General features: G+C 38.8%; 1 protein-coding gene across 5 annotated transcripts in view; it reads right to left on the bottom strand.

Annotated features, from left to right (window-relative positions):
- The window catches only part of LOC128933502 (ephrin type-A receptor 6), a 364,188-nt gene that overhangs the window by 8,501 nt on the left and 338,767 nt on the right, over positions 1-16,920 (bottom strand). For all 5 annotated transcript variants that reach the window (XM_054270497.1, XM_054270499.1, XM_054270498.1 and 2 more), the window contains 3 exons: positions 8,441-8,590; positions 3,040-3,233; positions 565-714 (listed from right to left, as the gene is read on the bottom strand). In XM_054270497.1, the coding sequence (XP_054126472.1) occupies positions 565-714; positions 3,040-3,233; positions 8,441-8,590 (494 nt within the window). The remainder of the gene's footprint in view (positions 1-564; positions 715-3,039; positions 3,234-8,440; positions 8,591-16,920) is intronic.

The following is a 16,920-nucleotide window of genomic DNA, read 5'->3' as shown; positions in this document are numbered from 1 at the left end:
TTACATGTAAAATTCTTCAATCTGAACTGACAGCTACCATTAACACAGGCAGTCCCAGCATCAAATAAAAGATTGGGAATTCATGGGAAGGGAATAGAGAGCAAAACAGATCCCATCCTCATGCTACCATATGAATCCATAGTTAGCCCAAACACTTCTGTATTGAGTGCAGGGTTTGCATTAAAAAACCACAGGGTGATGTCAGAGATGGTCGGAACAATTTCATTATTAGGGCTGATAAAGTCTTGATGATATTAATAGCAACGTAAGAAAATATCTTTGCCACTGATTTCAGTGGTCTAGATCAAAACTGATTCCCCAAGAAACACACTCATCCCTGGCCTTTGGTTATGTTTGGTGTGGTCACAGAGTGGATCTATCAATTCTGGGTCTCCCCATCGTACATCTCTTGTGTTGTTTTGCTAAATAACTGTATTTGTCTTTTGTGAGCTGAGGAAGGAAAGGAAATGAAAGCACTGTTCCATACTCTACAATATTTGTGTGCCTGCAGCATTCAAATTCAAATTAATTAGTCACTGTAGGGATAATAGATTATATACTTACTCAATATTCATTCTTGAAACCATATCCAAAGTTGTGAAACCTGCTGCCATGAAGTTATTTTTATACTGACCCATTTTTATGGAATCCAGCCAGTCACTGACTGAAACAAACAAAGGATATTCTGGAACTTCACCAGGTGAATCTGGCATTCTGTAAACAAAACAAACAAAAAAAAGAGCAAAGGTTACCAAGCAATACAAAATATGACACCAAATTTACCCTGGTTGACATAGCTTTTACTAAAAGGCAGAAGGAATGAGAGAGGAGCCTGAGCTGTAAAGGTCAGACCTTAACTGAGCATCTCTTTAACCTCTTGTCTAAAACTTATAAATCACTTCAGTCTGCCAAGCTGCACTACTTAAACAATACATTTTATTAAAGAACTGCAGCTCAGTAACACACTGAGGAATATGCCTCTCCCACTGCACTTCTTTTTGTTCCCCAAAATGTTTCCCTGCAGATCAACATGTTCAGGATTATAATAATTTTTTGATACAGTATTCAATGTAGAGGACAATGAAAATTTAGCATGAGATGCAATTTAGGAAATTAAACCACCATGAGATGATTTTTACATTTACCTACAACCACCCCACCCCAGATGGCTCCTCATTGTGATACCATTATGCTACAGGAACATTTTGATTACAGTACTCAAAAGCTAAATCTCACCCTAAAAGAAGCCAAAAGAATAAAATGTCTTATCTTTGCTTTTACATAGAATTACATAAAGGAGCAAATACAATGGAAGGAGCTAATTTAGTCACATTTATTTTTGAGCTCTTTCCCCTAATATTTTCACAACTGAAACAGAAAGATGGAAAAAAAAAGATTGTAATTTTGGGGCACTGATTTCCAGTCTTCTGTTGTGTGCCACATTTGGAGGGCTCACAACTTCCACTTGCTTTATGCATTTTATGTAGAGAAATGGTATGAAAAAATGCAGAAAATGCACACTGCTGTTTGTAAAAGCTTTATGATAGTCTTTAGAAGAAAGACACAATTTGTTGTAAATGTTGCAAATGAAAATTTAGACAGCAAAAGCCAGCCTACATTTACTGATAGAACATGAATTAATGTAGGAAGCAACACAGTCTCATATCTTAATGAACCAAGTTTCACCCACACATATCAAATGCACTAAGTACAGTGATTTTCATTCATATTATCAGAATGAAAGAGGGAGAAGCTGAAGGACAGGAGAACACTGTTAAGTACAAACTGTAATTAAAGATCTACCATGGTCCCTTCCCATCTGAGTTACTCTATGATTCTACAGAAGGTTACCCAACAACGGCACCAAGCATTCTCAAATGAATGGGAAAAAGCTTTCAGAAGCAGGTGAAGTCAGTCATAGTTCAACAAAGCATAAGTATTTTAGACCCTAAGTTATGATTTAAATAAAAAGAGATAAAAATACATTACTCTGATGCTAAATAAAGTGATCCAGGTACAAATAGCAAGTCATACATATTTATATTTATATTCATACGCCCATAGAGGATGCTAACTCTAGGGCATGGATATTTAGTCCCACAAGTCTCCCTGGTCTGTGTTGATGAAATGGCTGCAGCCCTCTCTCCAGGTTTTCCTACCAACTTCTCCATTCAGCCTTTCCCACAGCAAGGTACCAGCCCCAATTCTGCCTTGTTGCTCAGCCCTTGTCAAAAACATTTAAAGGTTCTCAGCAAGCCCCACTCAGGGCTTGGGAACCCTTTCAAAGCCCAGGGGGTCTCCATGAAAGCACCTTTATCTTATCTTAAGGTGAATCTCAGGTGACTGAAGAGAGTGAGGCCACCTGGACCTTTGCTGATTTCAGCTGACATATGCAGGGACAGCTTGGATCAATAAGCCTACAAATACTGACAAATTCTTCTACCTCAGCCTTGCTTATCTTGTGTTTGCATTCATTTCTGAAACATTATTAATGAAAAAGAAAAAACCCTGGGCAACACTATCAAGAATTTGTTGTGGGATGGTAACAGCATAGTTGCTTATTTGGTCACTGCTGCCATTCTGCTGCAGAAAATAAAGATTTAGCAAGCTAAGACACAGCTACTTTCTGCAGGATATTACTCCAAGGCAGTTCACAAATTGCTTGAGCACTGTCAGATGGAGAGACAGGCTGCTGAATGGAGAAAAAAAATTACAAAGAGAAAACAAGCACATAGGCAAAACACACACACACACAAAAAGAACAAAGAGACTCACAAAGATTAAGGATAGATAATGCACAAACAGAACTCAGACAAAAAATCATAATAAAAAAGCCTAATATAATCTGCATGGCTTGAGAAAAGAACCTCCTTGTATTAACAAGGAGGCAAACCTTAAAGGGGGCTTAAAATTATTTGAACCTGCGAGACTTTATGAACTCAGAACTTTCTGGTTTTCCCACCCCTGCCTAATGCCTTAAGCCCATAATGATAGCCACCATGTGTTATGAAAAACCAGAATGTAACAAAAGGATCTTACACAAGGACATCCTCCACCAGGGTGTGAAGGGTGCTGGGGTTGCGGATCAGCTTGTCCAGGAAGGTGACAATGTCACTGAACTTGGGACGGAGGTTCCTCTCCTTCTGCCAGCAGTGAAGCATCAGCTGGTGAAGTGATGCTGGGCAGCCCATGGGAGCTGGGAGCCTGTAGCCCTCTTCAATGGACAGGATAACCTACAGAAACACAGAAATCTCTATGGTTACCAGGCATTAAATGCTGAAAGGACAGTGTGACACTGATAATTAGAAACCAGGGATGATAAATTATCCATGGCACAGCCACCCTCACTTTATGCATTGCTGGGGCTTCATTTGGAGAATCAAGACTGGCAGGGGAAATATTTTGTAGGAGACAGGAAATATTTTGTAGGCATGTGAAACACAGTAGGAACTTTTTAGGGTCACTGGTCATCCTCTTCAAACAGCTAAGAAAGCGGGAAGGGAGTAAAGAATTCACCAATATTATTTTTCACTTCAGGGGACCACACACTTACCTGGTACAGCCACTGCATCCCACCATGCTCTAATATTTGCATTTTGACACAGTGTTTGTGTGTAGCAACACCCCAATACAATCAAGCACCACAAATACACATCGTGGCACCTGACAATTTACGTGGTATTCACATGTTTCTGCTGATCCTTAGAGTGTGATTAATTCTGGCAATGTCCCCCACAGCAAGTTACAGCAATGTTATTTTGTGCAGTCTCCCTCAGAAACCTGGGTGTCTGAGATGTTTGTGACTGAACAAAAGTTAATAAAATGATAGTATTACCCTAAAGTGAGTGAGACCTTCAGGTTCACCAGATACAGAAAGTGTGTTTGGTAAAGATTCAGAAAGAAGCAGATCTGCTGCCACAGGTAAATCACATGTATGAAAATCATGTAAATTACATGTTGATCCAAGTCGAAGGAAAGTCATTTTCAGTAACACGGGTAGCAAAAAACATTGATTGAAAAGAAGAGTAGCAACCTGGCTTGATAGGAGTTAGCAAAACTAGCTAAGTTCCATGGAAAGCTTCAGGGATTCATAACAGCTTACATGGATTCATCCTATGTAAGGTTTAAAAAACACAAAGGAAGGTCAGGAGGTTCTGCAATGAGTGGTGGTAGCAGTGGGGATGATGTTACAAATTACACAGTCAGGATTCTTTTTGTATAAAAAGGAATGCAAACCTAGTCAGTGGCTGATCAAAAATGAAGCTAGCAAAAAGACCAGCCTTAGCACACATGCAAAACCCTCCCACACAAAAATCCAGCCAATGCTAAATGTTTGCTAATGTAGAAATGATTGCACAAAATATTTATAACCACACAGGGCACCTAGGAGGAACATACCTGCTGCACTGATACCCAATGGGCTGCAGGGAGACATCAATCATTTTCACACAGATGTATGCACATGCTGCAGACTCATTAATGCAGCTGGAAGGGGTTACATTAAACTGTTTACAGCAAATCAATGTTTTACAGCACCAGCTCTGCCTTCAATATATTCAATCTTATTATCCTGGAATATATCCCCGTTCTCTATTTGAATTCTGAATTAATGCTGGCTCTGCTCAGCAATGCCTAATGCTTATGCTGCAAGCATTATGTAAATAAAATAAGAGTGAGGAAGCCACGTTAGGACCTGAGCTCCCCTTGATGGCATGGCAGGGAATGGAAGGAGCCTTTTGTAGCTGCTCACAGCTGCTTGTCTGCTTTATAAACACAGGAGACCTGGTCCTGTAATGCACATGCTGCTGTTACAGGAAAAAATGCCACCATCCCATTGCCAGGGAAATATTTCCTTCAGAACCTTGTCTCCCAGTGATAAAAATGCCCCCACGGACTCAGGACGGGCAAAACTCAACCACGTGCATGGAATTTTATTCACATTTATTTTTCCATTTATTATTAATGTATCTCAATTTCTCAATATTCAGTTTGTCAGAAGTAGGTTCATAAAACACTCCTGACACAGAGGGGCAGGGCTTAGTTGGTGCTGGCCATCCTTAGCAGCCCAGAAATGCAGATTCTGAATTTTTTTACATTTAACTGTGCCTGTTGCAAATGTGGAATTTATGAAATGTATTTTGTTTTTAAGGCAACAGGAAAGCTGCTCGACTTTTCAGAGATATATAGCATTTGCTCAACACAACAATAGAGGGCTGATGAGGTTTTGCTGAAGTAATTTATTCAGGAAAAACCCAGAATCAACCATAAATTTCCAGATATATTTTCTCTGCCACACTTTATTTTAACGTATCTCTGAAAATGAAGTCACAGTGCATTTTGTTTCCCCTCTTGTTCAAAAGGAACATTTCAGTATGAAGAGAAATGCCAGCTGCTACTGGGATAATTACAATTTCTCATTAATACCAGCACATTTAAAAAATAAACTAGAAATATTGCCTCATTAGTATCCCTTGTGAGGCAAGTATTATTTTTAGATTCTAAGAAGCAAGAGTAAAGATGTGATAAGTGTCTAATATTGCAATGGGAATCAAGTCTCAAAGGAAAAATTAGAGCATTTTAGTTCCTTATTTATTTATATATTTATTTTAGCTCTTGCTCTGCCACATGCATAGCACCCATCTCTCTCTGTTCAGAGAAATCAGATATGCATGTACCTAAAAGGGAAGAAGTATTAAGTTTTTCTTTGTAAAAGACAATTGTATATTATAAAACATGTAAAGATTTTGCATGTTAACTCCCCTCATATGCCTTTTCCCCTTGTCAGAGTAAGGCTGACAATGCACCACATCAATCATGAAATCTGCATCTACAGGAAGGGCACAGCAACAGCTTGTTTGATGTCAGACATAGCTGTGAAGTTTGAATATTAACAGAGTTAATATTGCATATTGGTTATGATTGTCTGAGCAGTTTTTTATTCCTCTACTGTTTGAGCAATATTCTATTCTTCTGCTTCTACACAAAATTTATACATGTGCAATTTCAAATTAATTGGCAACTGGCGAAAATGCCATCTGAAAATGAAGCTGTAATCTTCCTGATAGTTTCATTATTAATAGTAACAGGGATTCTTGCTTCCAAAAGTTAACTGACAGCTTTTTTAATGAGACTGAGACAGAAGAGAGTCCAGAGGGACATTGTCCCTGTGTCCTCCTGACATCTGAAAAATCTACCAGGAGGGAGAGGCAGCTGCTGCTGCCTCATGGTGCAGAGCCAATCCCAGGCGCCTGCCAAGTGTTTTGATATCTCTCAGTTGAAAGAGCTATATTAGGATAAGTTGGTTTTTTTCAGTATTACAAGAAACTTTCAGGAGTGTAAGGAGTTTTATTCTGTTTGCTGCAGTAGTTTCCTTGCATACCAACTACAACCCATTAAAAATTCTTTTCATTTTTTGCCTTCTTTTTGAATACTGCAGCTCTGCACCATGCATTGATTTATACGGTGGCCTCTAACAGGTGTCCCAGTAGACTTCACTCACAGCTGTTCTACAAACCAAATGCATGGAATATAAATCTTCCTTCCCTCACATGAGCATTAGCAAGCCAGACTCTTAGCACAGTCTGTTCATCAGTACACTAGTTCCCTTGGAAAGTTCAATATCTTGGCTAATGTTTATTAATTAAGCAATAAGACACGACAGACTGTGCAGCAGCCCTAATTAATGGACACCTCTGGTGCCTGCCACACATCTAAGAAGTGCATTAATCAGCACCAACACAGTTTGGAAGTGACTTACCACAATAATAAAATGGTTATTTACTTAAACAAGAGCAATTCTCAAACTTAGCAACATTTTTAAGCCTCTGCATTATGCAGAGGCTTAAATTTATTATATGTACAGTATTAATTTTATGAGGAGCATTTTGCAACTCGGTTTCCTTAAGTTCAGCTTCCAAATCCTTGCTGGGGAATATAAATAGAGGATGTTGGATTTGCAGAGGTGTTGAGTCATTCTGGATACCTGTGAGCAGCTGTAGTCTTTGAACACCAGACTGGGTTTATTTAGGTGGCATGTACCAGTTCAACACTTCTCTCATCAGCTGTGATCATCACTTACTTAGCCATGGTCTAAAAAAAAGTGAGTGCATTTTCCAAAGCTGTATAATTTGAACAGCAATTGGTAAGATGGAATGAAAAAAAAAAACCCCAAACCAGACCCAGTTCTGCAGAGTTTATACTTGGAAAACTTTTGGTGATCTACCAAAATACACCCAATTCAAGAAATATTTTAATTGCTATCTAGACAAGGGCTTTATTATGATCAAAACCCAGTAAGTGTCTTAATGGTACTGTCAGCAGACATTCTGATGTAGCAGAACCTCTGACTGTACCCATGCAAGACTTCATTGACTGTTGTTTGCATCCTGTGTCTTTTATGAATCTGTTTAGTGCACATCCCTCTCTGTTGTTTTCTCTGCCATCTGTACAGTACCACTGACCTTTGAAAGTCCTATTATTTCTGCAAAATAAGCCCAAGTGAATTCAGGGCGTTTTACTGTACTAAAAGAACAGTCCAAATATCCAGTAAAATAAACTTTACATTATGTCTAATAACTTGAAATTTCCCCATGACACTTGAAGTGACTAAATGTACGTAGGAGGTCAGAGATGCTCACTGCTCACATTCTGGCACTGAAATCCTCTGGGTAGGAGAAAAGGAATTCTTTGTGTTTGGAATTGCTGAACTGCAGGGAAAACCCCTAGCAATTGGCATCAGCAGGGCCTGCAGCATTATTTTGTATTAACAGACACTTTTATTTTGGATGTAGGAGTAATTAAACAATGCTATTTTCATGCTGTAGCTGATTATATAATATATTCTAAATGGAGAGGTTTGTGATAGTATTTTTTTGTTTCTGACAGGTTTGGTTGCTTCTTTCCTTTTCTTCCTGAAATAGTGAAATTATTTTTTAAAATTAAAACCTCTCTCAGATCCTTATCCCCAAATGACCGATCAGCCTTAACAAGCAACCACACTTGAACAGCTGAATAACTTAGCAACAATGTAAAAACAGCCATCTGGGAATGTCTTGTCAATTCTTCAGAACCAATGCAGGAATATTCCAGGCACATATATGAGAGAGGTTAAGGTGGCTTGGCTGATATTCCACATTTTGACACAGAGCTTGATGGCTGGTGTGAAGACTGAGTGTACCAGTTTGAGCTGTCACAGGGATCCATCAAACAAGAGAGTTTGTGAGAACTTAAACTGTGGTAGAGAAAAAACCCCTACCATTTCCCCTTTCCCATATTTTTTTTTCTAGAACAAGCTTTCAATTATACTAGAGAAAATTTGTTCTTTTTTAAAATTGAGATTCTAGCCTAGAAAGAGAACGAGACAGCAAAGCAGGGCAGGGAGCGGCAATAACTTTTAAAGCACGTTTGAAAGAGATGCAGAGGCATTTTGGGCAGCACTCACATCCTGGTTGGACATCTCCCAGTAGGGCCTCTCTCCGTAGGACATCACCTCCCACATGACGATCCCGTAGCTCCAGGCGTCGCTGGCGGAGGAGAACTTGCGGTACGCGATGGCTTCGGGAGCCGTCCACCTGATGGGGATCTTCCCACCCTGCAGACAGGATGGAAACTTGTCAGGGGATCAGGATACAGAATAACACGTGTTTTAAAAGAAAAGGAAAAAAATACAACCCCTGGATTCTGATATTCTACGTTCTGACTTCCATCAGTTTGCTGTGTCAGTTTGCTGCAAGTGGAAAGGAAGAAGGATGCCTTTTTTATGGAATTTGAAAAAAAAATTATTTCATATGCAGTCTAATTCACCAATACCTGCACTTTGCGAAAACAATCCAGTTCAAAGAGCAGAAAGCATTTGAGATGATTAATGTTTGTTCAGTCATATAAATAACCAGAACGTGCATTTTGATTGAAAACATCCCAAGCCTTTAATTCCTAGTTCATTGACATTTAAGCTTTTTCCCTAAATGAAACAGAAGCATCTACTGCAAACCTGAGCACTGAAAGCTCTTAATAAAATTGTATAATCAGGAAAGAAACTATAGATATTCTATATGCCTTCAGAGCATTACATTTGATGACATATTTTACTTTTTGTTGTGCCCTCTAAATATCCAGGTAGAAAACAAACCAAATGTGCTTCTAAATAGGCATTTCCTTAGGATATTCAACAGTGCCATTGTGCAGCCTACAACTTAAAATCCAAGCTCTCCCACCAAAAAAAACAAAAAAAAAGAAAGAAATGAATAAACAACTTACCATTTACAAGACCACAGGATGCAGAGTTTTTCTCTGACATAAGTATTTTATATCACTGAATCCTTTCTATTTTCTCATAAATAGTTCCTGTGTGAAAACTACTTTTCCATCTCAGAAAAAAAAAAAAAAGGTATTTCCTTTCTTAGGTACATTGCTCACTTCAAAAGTGTATTTTTTTCAAGAGTGTACATTTATTATCATTCTCAGTGAACCCTTTGGAGAGAGAAAAGCAGTGTAGTGAAAGTGCCACTAGATGGTAGAAGGAGGCAGTCAGTAGACCTGAGCTCACTCAGCAGTAGTTGCTTTCAACAAGCAGTAATAGATTCTGCTCAGTGTTATAATTGTATTTCTGACTCAAACAAAAGAGGAAATGAACTAGAACATCCATTTGGCAATGAAGAGAGGCCACAGTTAAAAACAAGTATGTAAATCTCTGCTAATTTGCTTTGAATGTATGAAAAATTATCTGAGACCTGTTGAAGCCTGACTTTGGCTGTTGAGAAGCTGTTTGTTCTACCAATAAATGGTTCCAAATCCAGGCTCTGTGTCTGTGGGGCTGTGCCACTCAGCCACGCTCTCCTTGCTGATGGAAAATGCATGGTTAACATTTATATTGTATGAAAGAGACCAAGAGGCCCTTTGGACATTTTTACATCTTTTTGCAGCTGCTTTTTCAAAGCTTTTGCTTCCTCACATGTGGTAAATTACTCACTGATCTAAGCACTAATAAAGTATTTTTTGTATTTTTGCCCAAGTACCTCCACTATCTGCCTTTTATTTATCCATTATCCTGATGGTCAGATCACTCATCTGGCACATCAGAGATGCAAAAAGACTTTGTGCCTCACCTGCTGCCACCTGCCCTCAGCAGCACTGCCCTGTGTGATGCTCTTGGTCCCCTCCTGGTACAGCTGTTCCACTTCAGAAGCAATTAAAAATGCTTTTTGGGAATGTGAATGAAGAAACAGGGGGACAAAAGAGAGTTCTCGCAGGAAATTCTCCAAGGAAAGGCCAGGCTGATTTCTTGTCTCTTCTCCAGGAAGTATTTATTTATACTTTCTAAAGAAATTGGGTAAGAGCACTTAGTGTTTGATCTCCCAGTCTGGTTTCAGTGGTCTTTTCATGGAATATGCAAGGCTAGGCTCCCTGAGGTAGTGGAAAAATCAGCTATTCAATACCACAAATGTGCACCTTACACAAACCAAACGGATGCATCTGAGACACAGAGAGTTTTAGGGTCTAACTGTAAAAGACACTCCAAAAATATTTCATCACACCTCAGAGTTATGGGCCTAGTCCTTTCTACTGGATTGGGTTTAGTTCTTTACTTATAAACATTTTATCATCAAACTTATGTAATTCCATCCTCAGACAGATTGCTGTTTTGGAGAGTTTTATTAATATTTTTTAATTTTAATGAAATTCTTATGTTAATAATTAAATATCTAGTTGTAGGTAAAAGACAAAGTTATACATGTGAATCAAAGGCAGTTGGATATTTATAGAATTTACTTTTAATGTATATATTAACGTAGTATGGATAACATAACAGGAAAACTATCTTTACACTGTATCCTTTTCTTAAATTTGCTATTGTATTCTCAAATGATACTGAAAAGAGAGGGCACATCTCGAGCAGTGTTTGCAGCTAGATTTGTGACTCCTGGCTAAATAAAAATGAGTTTTAAAGAATCTTATCAGACTCTATAACTACTTTCATGACACAGCTTCACTGACTGATCCCTTTTGGACTGAAACAGTAGCGGCTCATTGAGTGTGAAAATGAGAATGAAGAACAGAATCTTAACAAAATTCAAGGCAGTTCACATTCAAGGGCATATGATGTGTTCAGAGTTGTAATGTAAAATAAAACACTCTTGTGCTGGCTCTAAAAACCTCTAAAGTTTTTGCAATGGATTCATCTCATGCATGAAATAGTTACATTCATGAAAATGTGAATTTCAATACTTAATTACAGTTGCAGAATATATTTTTATGCAAAAAAGCTGTTTTATTTATTTGAAAGGCATTCAAAAGGTGGAGATTGCAATATGAGTACCTTAAGGAACATGTATCACTGAACAGTAGTAATAGCTGCTCATGCATAATAAAAGAACACCTAAGGTTTAGAGTGGCTGAAAATATATTTCCTGTTTCTGATTAGAGTAATAAACAGTGTTACTGATATTGGATATGCCTTTTTATACTTTAATCTAACTGGGGAAATAATAAATGTAATACTGTTTGCACAACGCCTCACCTTCAAATTAAGATAATTGATAAATCATCTACATTTTGCTGCTATAGCAATGAGATCTCTCAGAGCTGTGTTAGAAAGCCCTTTTTGCTTTTGGGTTATTTTCTCTTTTTTTTATGTTTTGGGGGGAGGGGGTGGGGAGGAGGGGCAGAATGGGTGTTAGGAAACAAATTGTTTTTCTGCTTCATCTCATACATTAATAATGATATCAGCGATAACCTAATTTTGTTTTCACACAGTGAAATAACACTAACTCCACTGTTCAAATAATTAGAATTCAGCCTTTTTTTCCCTGTATGCTGCCAGCTGAACAGTGCCTATCTCCTGATTTTTTTTTGTGATTGTAATTTAATAAGCAATTTTACCACACAGCATAAGAGTCCCCTTGGAATTATAATATTAGGTTCACATTGCTTAGCTTGTAGAACTGTTCAGAGATGAGCCCTTGAAATGAAATTTACCCCCTCAGCCACACCTACTCACACACTGGCTTTCCCTGCACAACTGGCACCAGCAGAGTTTGCCACCCATTTAAAGGCAGGACTGCAACTCATTCTTTACCTCAGGCCATGCATGAGAGAGAGACAGCTCTTCACCAAGTGCCCTCTCTGAGCTCACACCACCAAAAAGTGCTTGTGATGTCCTGTGTGGCCACAGCTGCATTTTTGCTTTCTTCAGTTTGATTTTCTTTTCCTATTCTACACATTAGACATCTCTTTAAAAGCAGAAGGCATTAACAGTTCCTTTAATTAAAAATCTAACCATATTTCCAAACTCCAGCAGAACAATGTAGCTGGCAGCTACAGCCCATGATTCTACCAAAAAAAAAAAAGGTGGGGATGCATCAGCAAGCTCAAAATGTGTGATGTGAAGAAACAAAGGAGGAAACCTTTGTGATGTCAGAACTTCTGGCATGCCCTGGGAGCTGATTAAAGTGAGGAGTGGCAGCACTGAGAGCCTGAGGTGAAAAGCTGAAGGCAAGGTGTGTGTGAGCAGGCAGCAGCAAACCCAGTGAGTGCATCAGGCTCACTGTGCCCCAGAGGTGTGAGAAATGCCTGTTTCTGTGGAAAAGCCCCTTCTGTATTTCCCTGGAGTGACAGACACTTCAGAGGGACTGCCACAGCGCTGGCTGCAGGTGTCCCAAATGCTGAGGGGCAAACCCATCAGATCCAGATGCACAGACATCTAGAAGTGTCTGATTTTGGGAAAAGAGGCGCAGAACTGTGTGCACCATTAGTCTGATCTGGCACAGGAATTCCTGTGCATCTGTCAGCTACTGCTCCTTCATGTGCAGTGTCACTGAATGGTGCAGTCACTTTCCAAGACACCAGCAGAGTACCTGTCTTTACCTCAATGACAGAAACAGGGGGAAAAGAAGAGCTTCAGAGTGAAGAGAGAGATTAGCTTTAAATATTGGACATAATTCATCATTCTGTACAAAAACCTTCTGCCACTTCACTAGAGTGATACTTTTATTTGATGCTCAAATTTTTCATGTGCAATGCTACAAGGAGTCAGAATTTAACATCCTCAAATCGTAATTTAGAACTATTCACTACTATCAACAGTCTTCTGTTGTGCCTATTGAAAAGTGTCTATTGAAATACCAGAGGAACTACATGGCAAGATAACAAAACTGCTCTGCAAAAGCATTTCAGAATTTGAGCTCATTATGCCAATTCCAGTTGGTTCTACCAGTCTCATTTCACTCAGAACTGAAATGAATAAACCCCCCTGATTTTCAAAAAGAATGAATTTGCTTTTAATCTCTGAGAAAATATTAATTTTCTTTCAAATGTCCTGATTAACAATGCTGAAGTTAAATATGTGGAACTTGATTTCCCTCCTAAGTTAGCTATTCAAATTTTCAGAACAAGTTATTTATGGTTTTGAGAGCATGTTAATTTTAGTGGCTGTTAACCCCTACACTGCACATCTATTTGTGTCTTCCAAAAGAGGGAAAGCTTTTGATGGATGGAAGGAATCAGCACTGAAGAGACTGGCAGAATTACAGAAGACAAGATAGAATGCCTGTCCAGAGATCATCAGAAATACTTCACATTAACCAGCAGAGGTGAAACCAGGGTGCTTCGCCAAAATACTCCACACCATCCTGTCATTCTGTCCACATGAAGGCCATGAGATGGATGAATTGAGTAGTGCTGCAGACATATGCAAACCTCCCTGATATATCCTACCCTGTCACCTTTCAGCTCTGACTTTGCTAAATTTCAAAGAATTATGAAATCAGAAACACTCTCTAATACAGTGGAGATTGTCATTAGGAGTGGCAGCAGCATTCATTTCCTCTGAAACAAAGCAGCCCCTTGCCTGCTTTGAGGCACTGATCCTACCTTGGGCTGAGAGACAGTAAGAAGGCTGAGAAAAATGCATAGTTCTGACCCTCACATTTCACATTAGTGAAATGGCAGAGATTATTTTTGACCATTTACATCTATCCTGCCTTCTTATTTTCTTGACAGGGCAGTTTAAGGAACATTATACAGTGACAAAGAACTCCCAAATACAAGTGGCTGATACCACTGCCTCTTGTCTGTGTAACTGGATTATACATCTTTTCTTGTCAGGCAGGATGCCTTTATCTACAAGGTGCTCATTGAAAATAGATAGATTTTTTTTGCCAGAAATATTAATTTTAAAATATTTGTTTGGTTTGAAAATTAATTCCAGGTCAGGCAGGCTAGTGAGGACTGGTGGTGTCCTCAGAGCCCTGGTGAGAGCCAGTCGAGTGAACAAAGACAAATAAGCACAAGTATTGTGTAAAACCTCCTTGAGACTGCTCTTTTGAAAGGCAATGATGAGACTGGAGGGGCCAAGGAGTCTCACACTGTTTTAGAGACTTGGATTTCACATTTCTTTAGGATTAAGAATGCATTTTACAGTATTGTGTGCTTGGCTCTTGATCACAGAGAAACCCTTTCCTCTTCTGAAATTAAATATCGGGAGCATGTATCTCGACCAAACCCAGTTTAGAAACTACAGTGCTATTTGACAGTAAGGACAGGAAAAAATGTCATTTTTTCCTTGAAACTAATATTTCTGGCAAAGATGTATCTCTTTTGAAGAGCATCAATTTCAAGCTATCTGCCAGCTGTGTCAGCACAGCTCACATTACAGCCGTAACCAATTTCTTGAGAGTTTACTCCTCCAGAGTCCTTCAATCTGCACATCCAGCCCATCCACTTTGCTTACACAAGGAGTCCTACCAAAGTCAATGGATAAGGTGAAAAGGATTTTTTTTTTGTTCTGAGATGCTTATTTGAAGGATGCCTTACGTTGCACAACTCTGCAACAAAGGAATTTGCTACGTGGTCCGTTCTTCCAGCAGAAATGAGTTACCGAACACAAATATTTCTCTAAACTCAAGTAATTTAATTTGAAAACAAAAAAGAACTTACCAGGCACTATTTTTTCTTAAAAGCATCAAGGAAAGCTCCTCTCCGAAATTATGCCCCTGCCTTGCCCAGGGCTTCATGAAGTATTTATTATTGGATCAAAAATAAACTGTTACATGCACTGCTTGAACACTGGATGTTATTATCCATCATTAACGATTTCACAGCTAGTGATTTCCACACTCATATTGAGCTGACATGCACAGCAAACACTTCCCAAGTTTCAGGGATCAAGTGGCCTCTCTCTGCACTGCCACAGTGCCCAGATAATTCATTCCTCTGCCCTGCCCCTGAACTCTGCCATAATTCCTTCTATACCACACAGTTGGAAGTGGCCAATAAAAACTCAGAAGCATCCGGAAGCCTGGAAAGTGAGAACAAACTGAAATGGATCTAAATGTAAAATTATATAGGCTATAGTACTGTCTCCAGCAAACATTTTCATATTCTATTATTTCTCTAGATGCTGTTCTAGAGAAAATGTAGGAACCTAGATACTGAATTAAGATACAGCTTGCTCTGGGGTATATGAGATTTTATCTAAGGCTTCTTCAAAATTTATTCCAGAAACAAGTTGGAAACACCACAAAAATTAGGCTTTTCTTCTGAGAGTTGCAGTGCCACACATGGATGATGATCAGAATTATTATGAGGCTGAGCTACTCTGCAAGTATCACTGCTCTAGTTTTCATCCCAGCTGCATCAAGAAGTGCAGAGGAGAATTAATAGCTTAGTAACTGATGGATTACATTTTCTGCTCACATTTTTGTGAGGTCACTTCTCATTATATCCTGAAGGAGTTGGCTGGTTATTTAAGTTTCAGTCAATTAATGGATAAGTAGCTGGCCAAAAGATGGGAAACAAACAGTCAGGAAGAAAAGGTCAGTTTTTAGAGTGGCACCCCCCAGAGATTAATGCTCATGTCCTGCTGGCAGTGTATGCAGAATCTATAATACAGGCTAAACTGGGAACATCCAAAATTGTACTAGAAATCTAGAAATCCAAAGGTATTCATGGCAATAAAGATGATGAGGATTGACCAGAAAAATTTGCTGAAGAATCTTATGATATTGAATTGAAAACTGATAAAATGTCACAAAATTCAGTGTTATAGTGATGCACACAGATTAAAATGCTCCTGAGTTTACATAACAAATAACACAACTGTACTGAGCTGTCACAAGACAGATCTTGTAGTTACAGCACAGAGTTGGCTCTAATAATATCAACCCCCTGCTCAAAAGCAGAGTAAAGGGAAAAATGGAATGAAATTGTAAAAATAATCAGGAAAAGGAGGAAGCACAGCACTGCTAGGAAACCTAGGATATTCCTGCATATTGCTAACTGATCTCACTCTTGATCCCTCATTCCAAAAAGAACACATTGCAACTAACAGACAGAATAGGTGATCAAAGGTACAGAATAAAAGAAAGTAAGAATGGTTTATAAAACCCTGAATATAATGGATCAAATAATAGATGGAGAAAATAGACCCAAAGTACATCAAACATAAGTGGCAAGCAGCAGATTAAAAACGTTAACAAAACTATTATTTTAAAAAGACACATTGCTACAGGATGTCACAGACTCTAAAAATTCAAACCTTTGCAAAAGCTACTAGGTAAACTTACAGGAGAAATATTTGTGAAGGGTATTACACACAAAGTCCTGCCTCTGATTTAAAGAAGTCTTTGAGCCACAGACTGCTGAAAGCTCAATAACCTGAACTGAGAATGCATCGTGTGCACAGCATGTGCACTTATTACAGAGAACCTGGAATTCCTCCTTGCAATCTCCTGCTTGTTTGCCTTTGGGAGTCGAGCTTTGGAGCTCACAAGCATTGCAGCTGTCTCAGTTAGGCCTTTACTCTCTTCCCATCATCTCAGTTTGTTTGCAGGTGAAATATAAGCACACTGTTAACAAGGTCACTGGAAAAAGTCAATGATGCACATGTCAACAGCATTCTGAGGGAAAATAAAGTTAAAAATATAT

The sequence above is a fragment of the Melozone crissalis genome, unplaced genomic scaffold (assembly GCF_028551555.1).
Source record: "Melozone crissalis strain CALT ecotype California unplaced genomic scaffold, PUWL_Pcris_2 ptg000009l_1, whole genome shotgun sequence".
In the NCBI taxonomy this organism is placed as follows: domain Eukaryota; kingdom Metazoa; phylum Chordata; class Aves; order Passeriformes; family Passerellidae; genus Melozone; species Melozone crissalis.
This window is presented reverse-complemented; position numbering and strand designations above follow the sequence as displayed.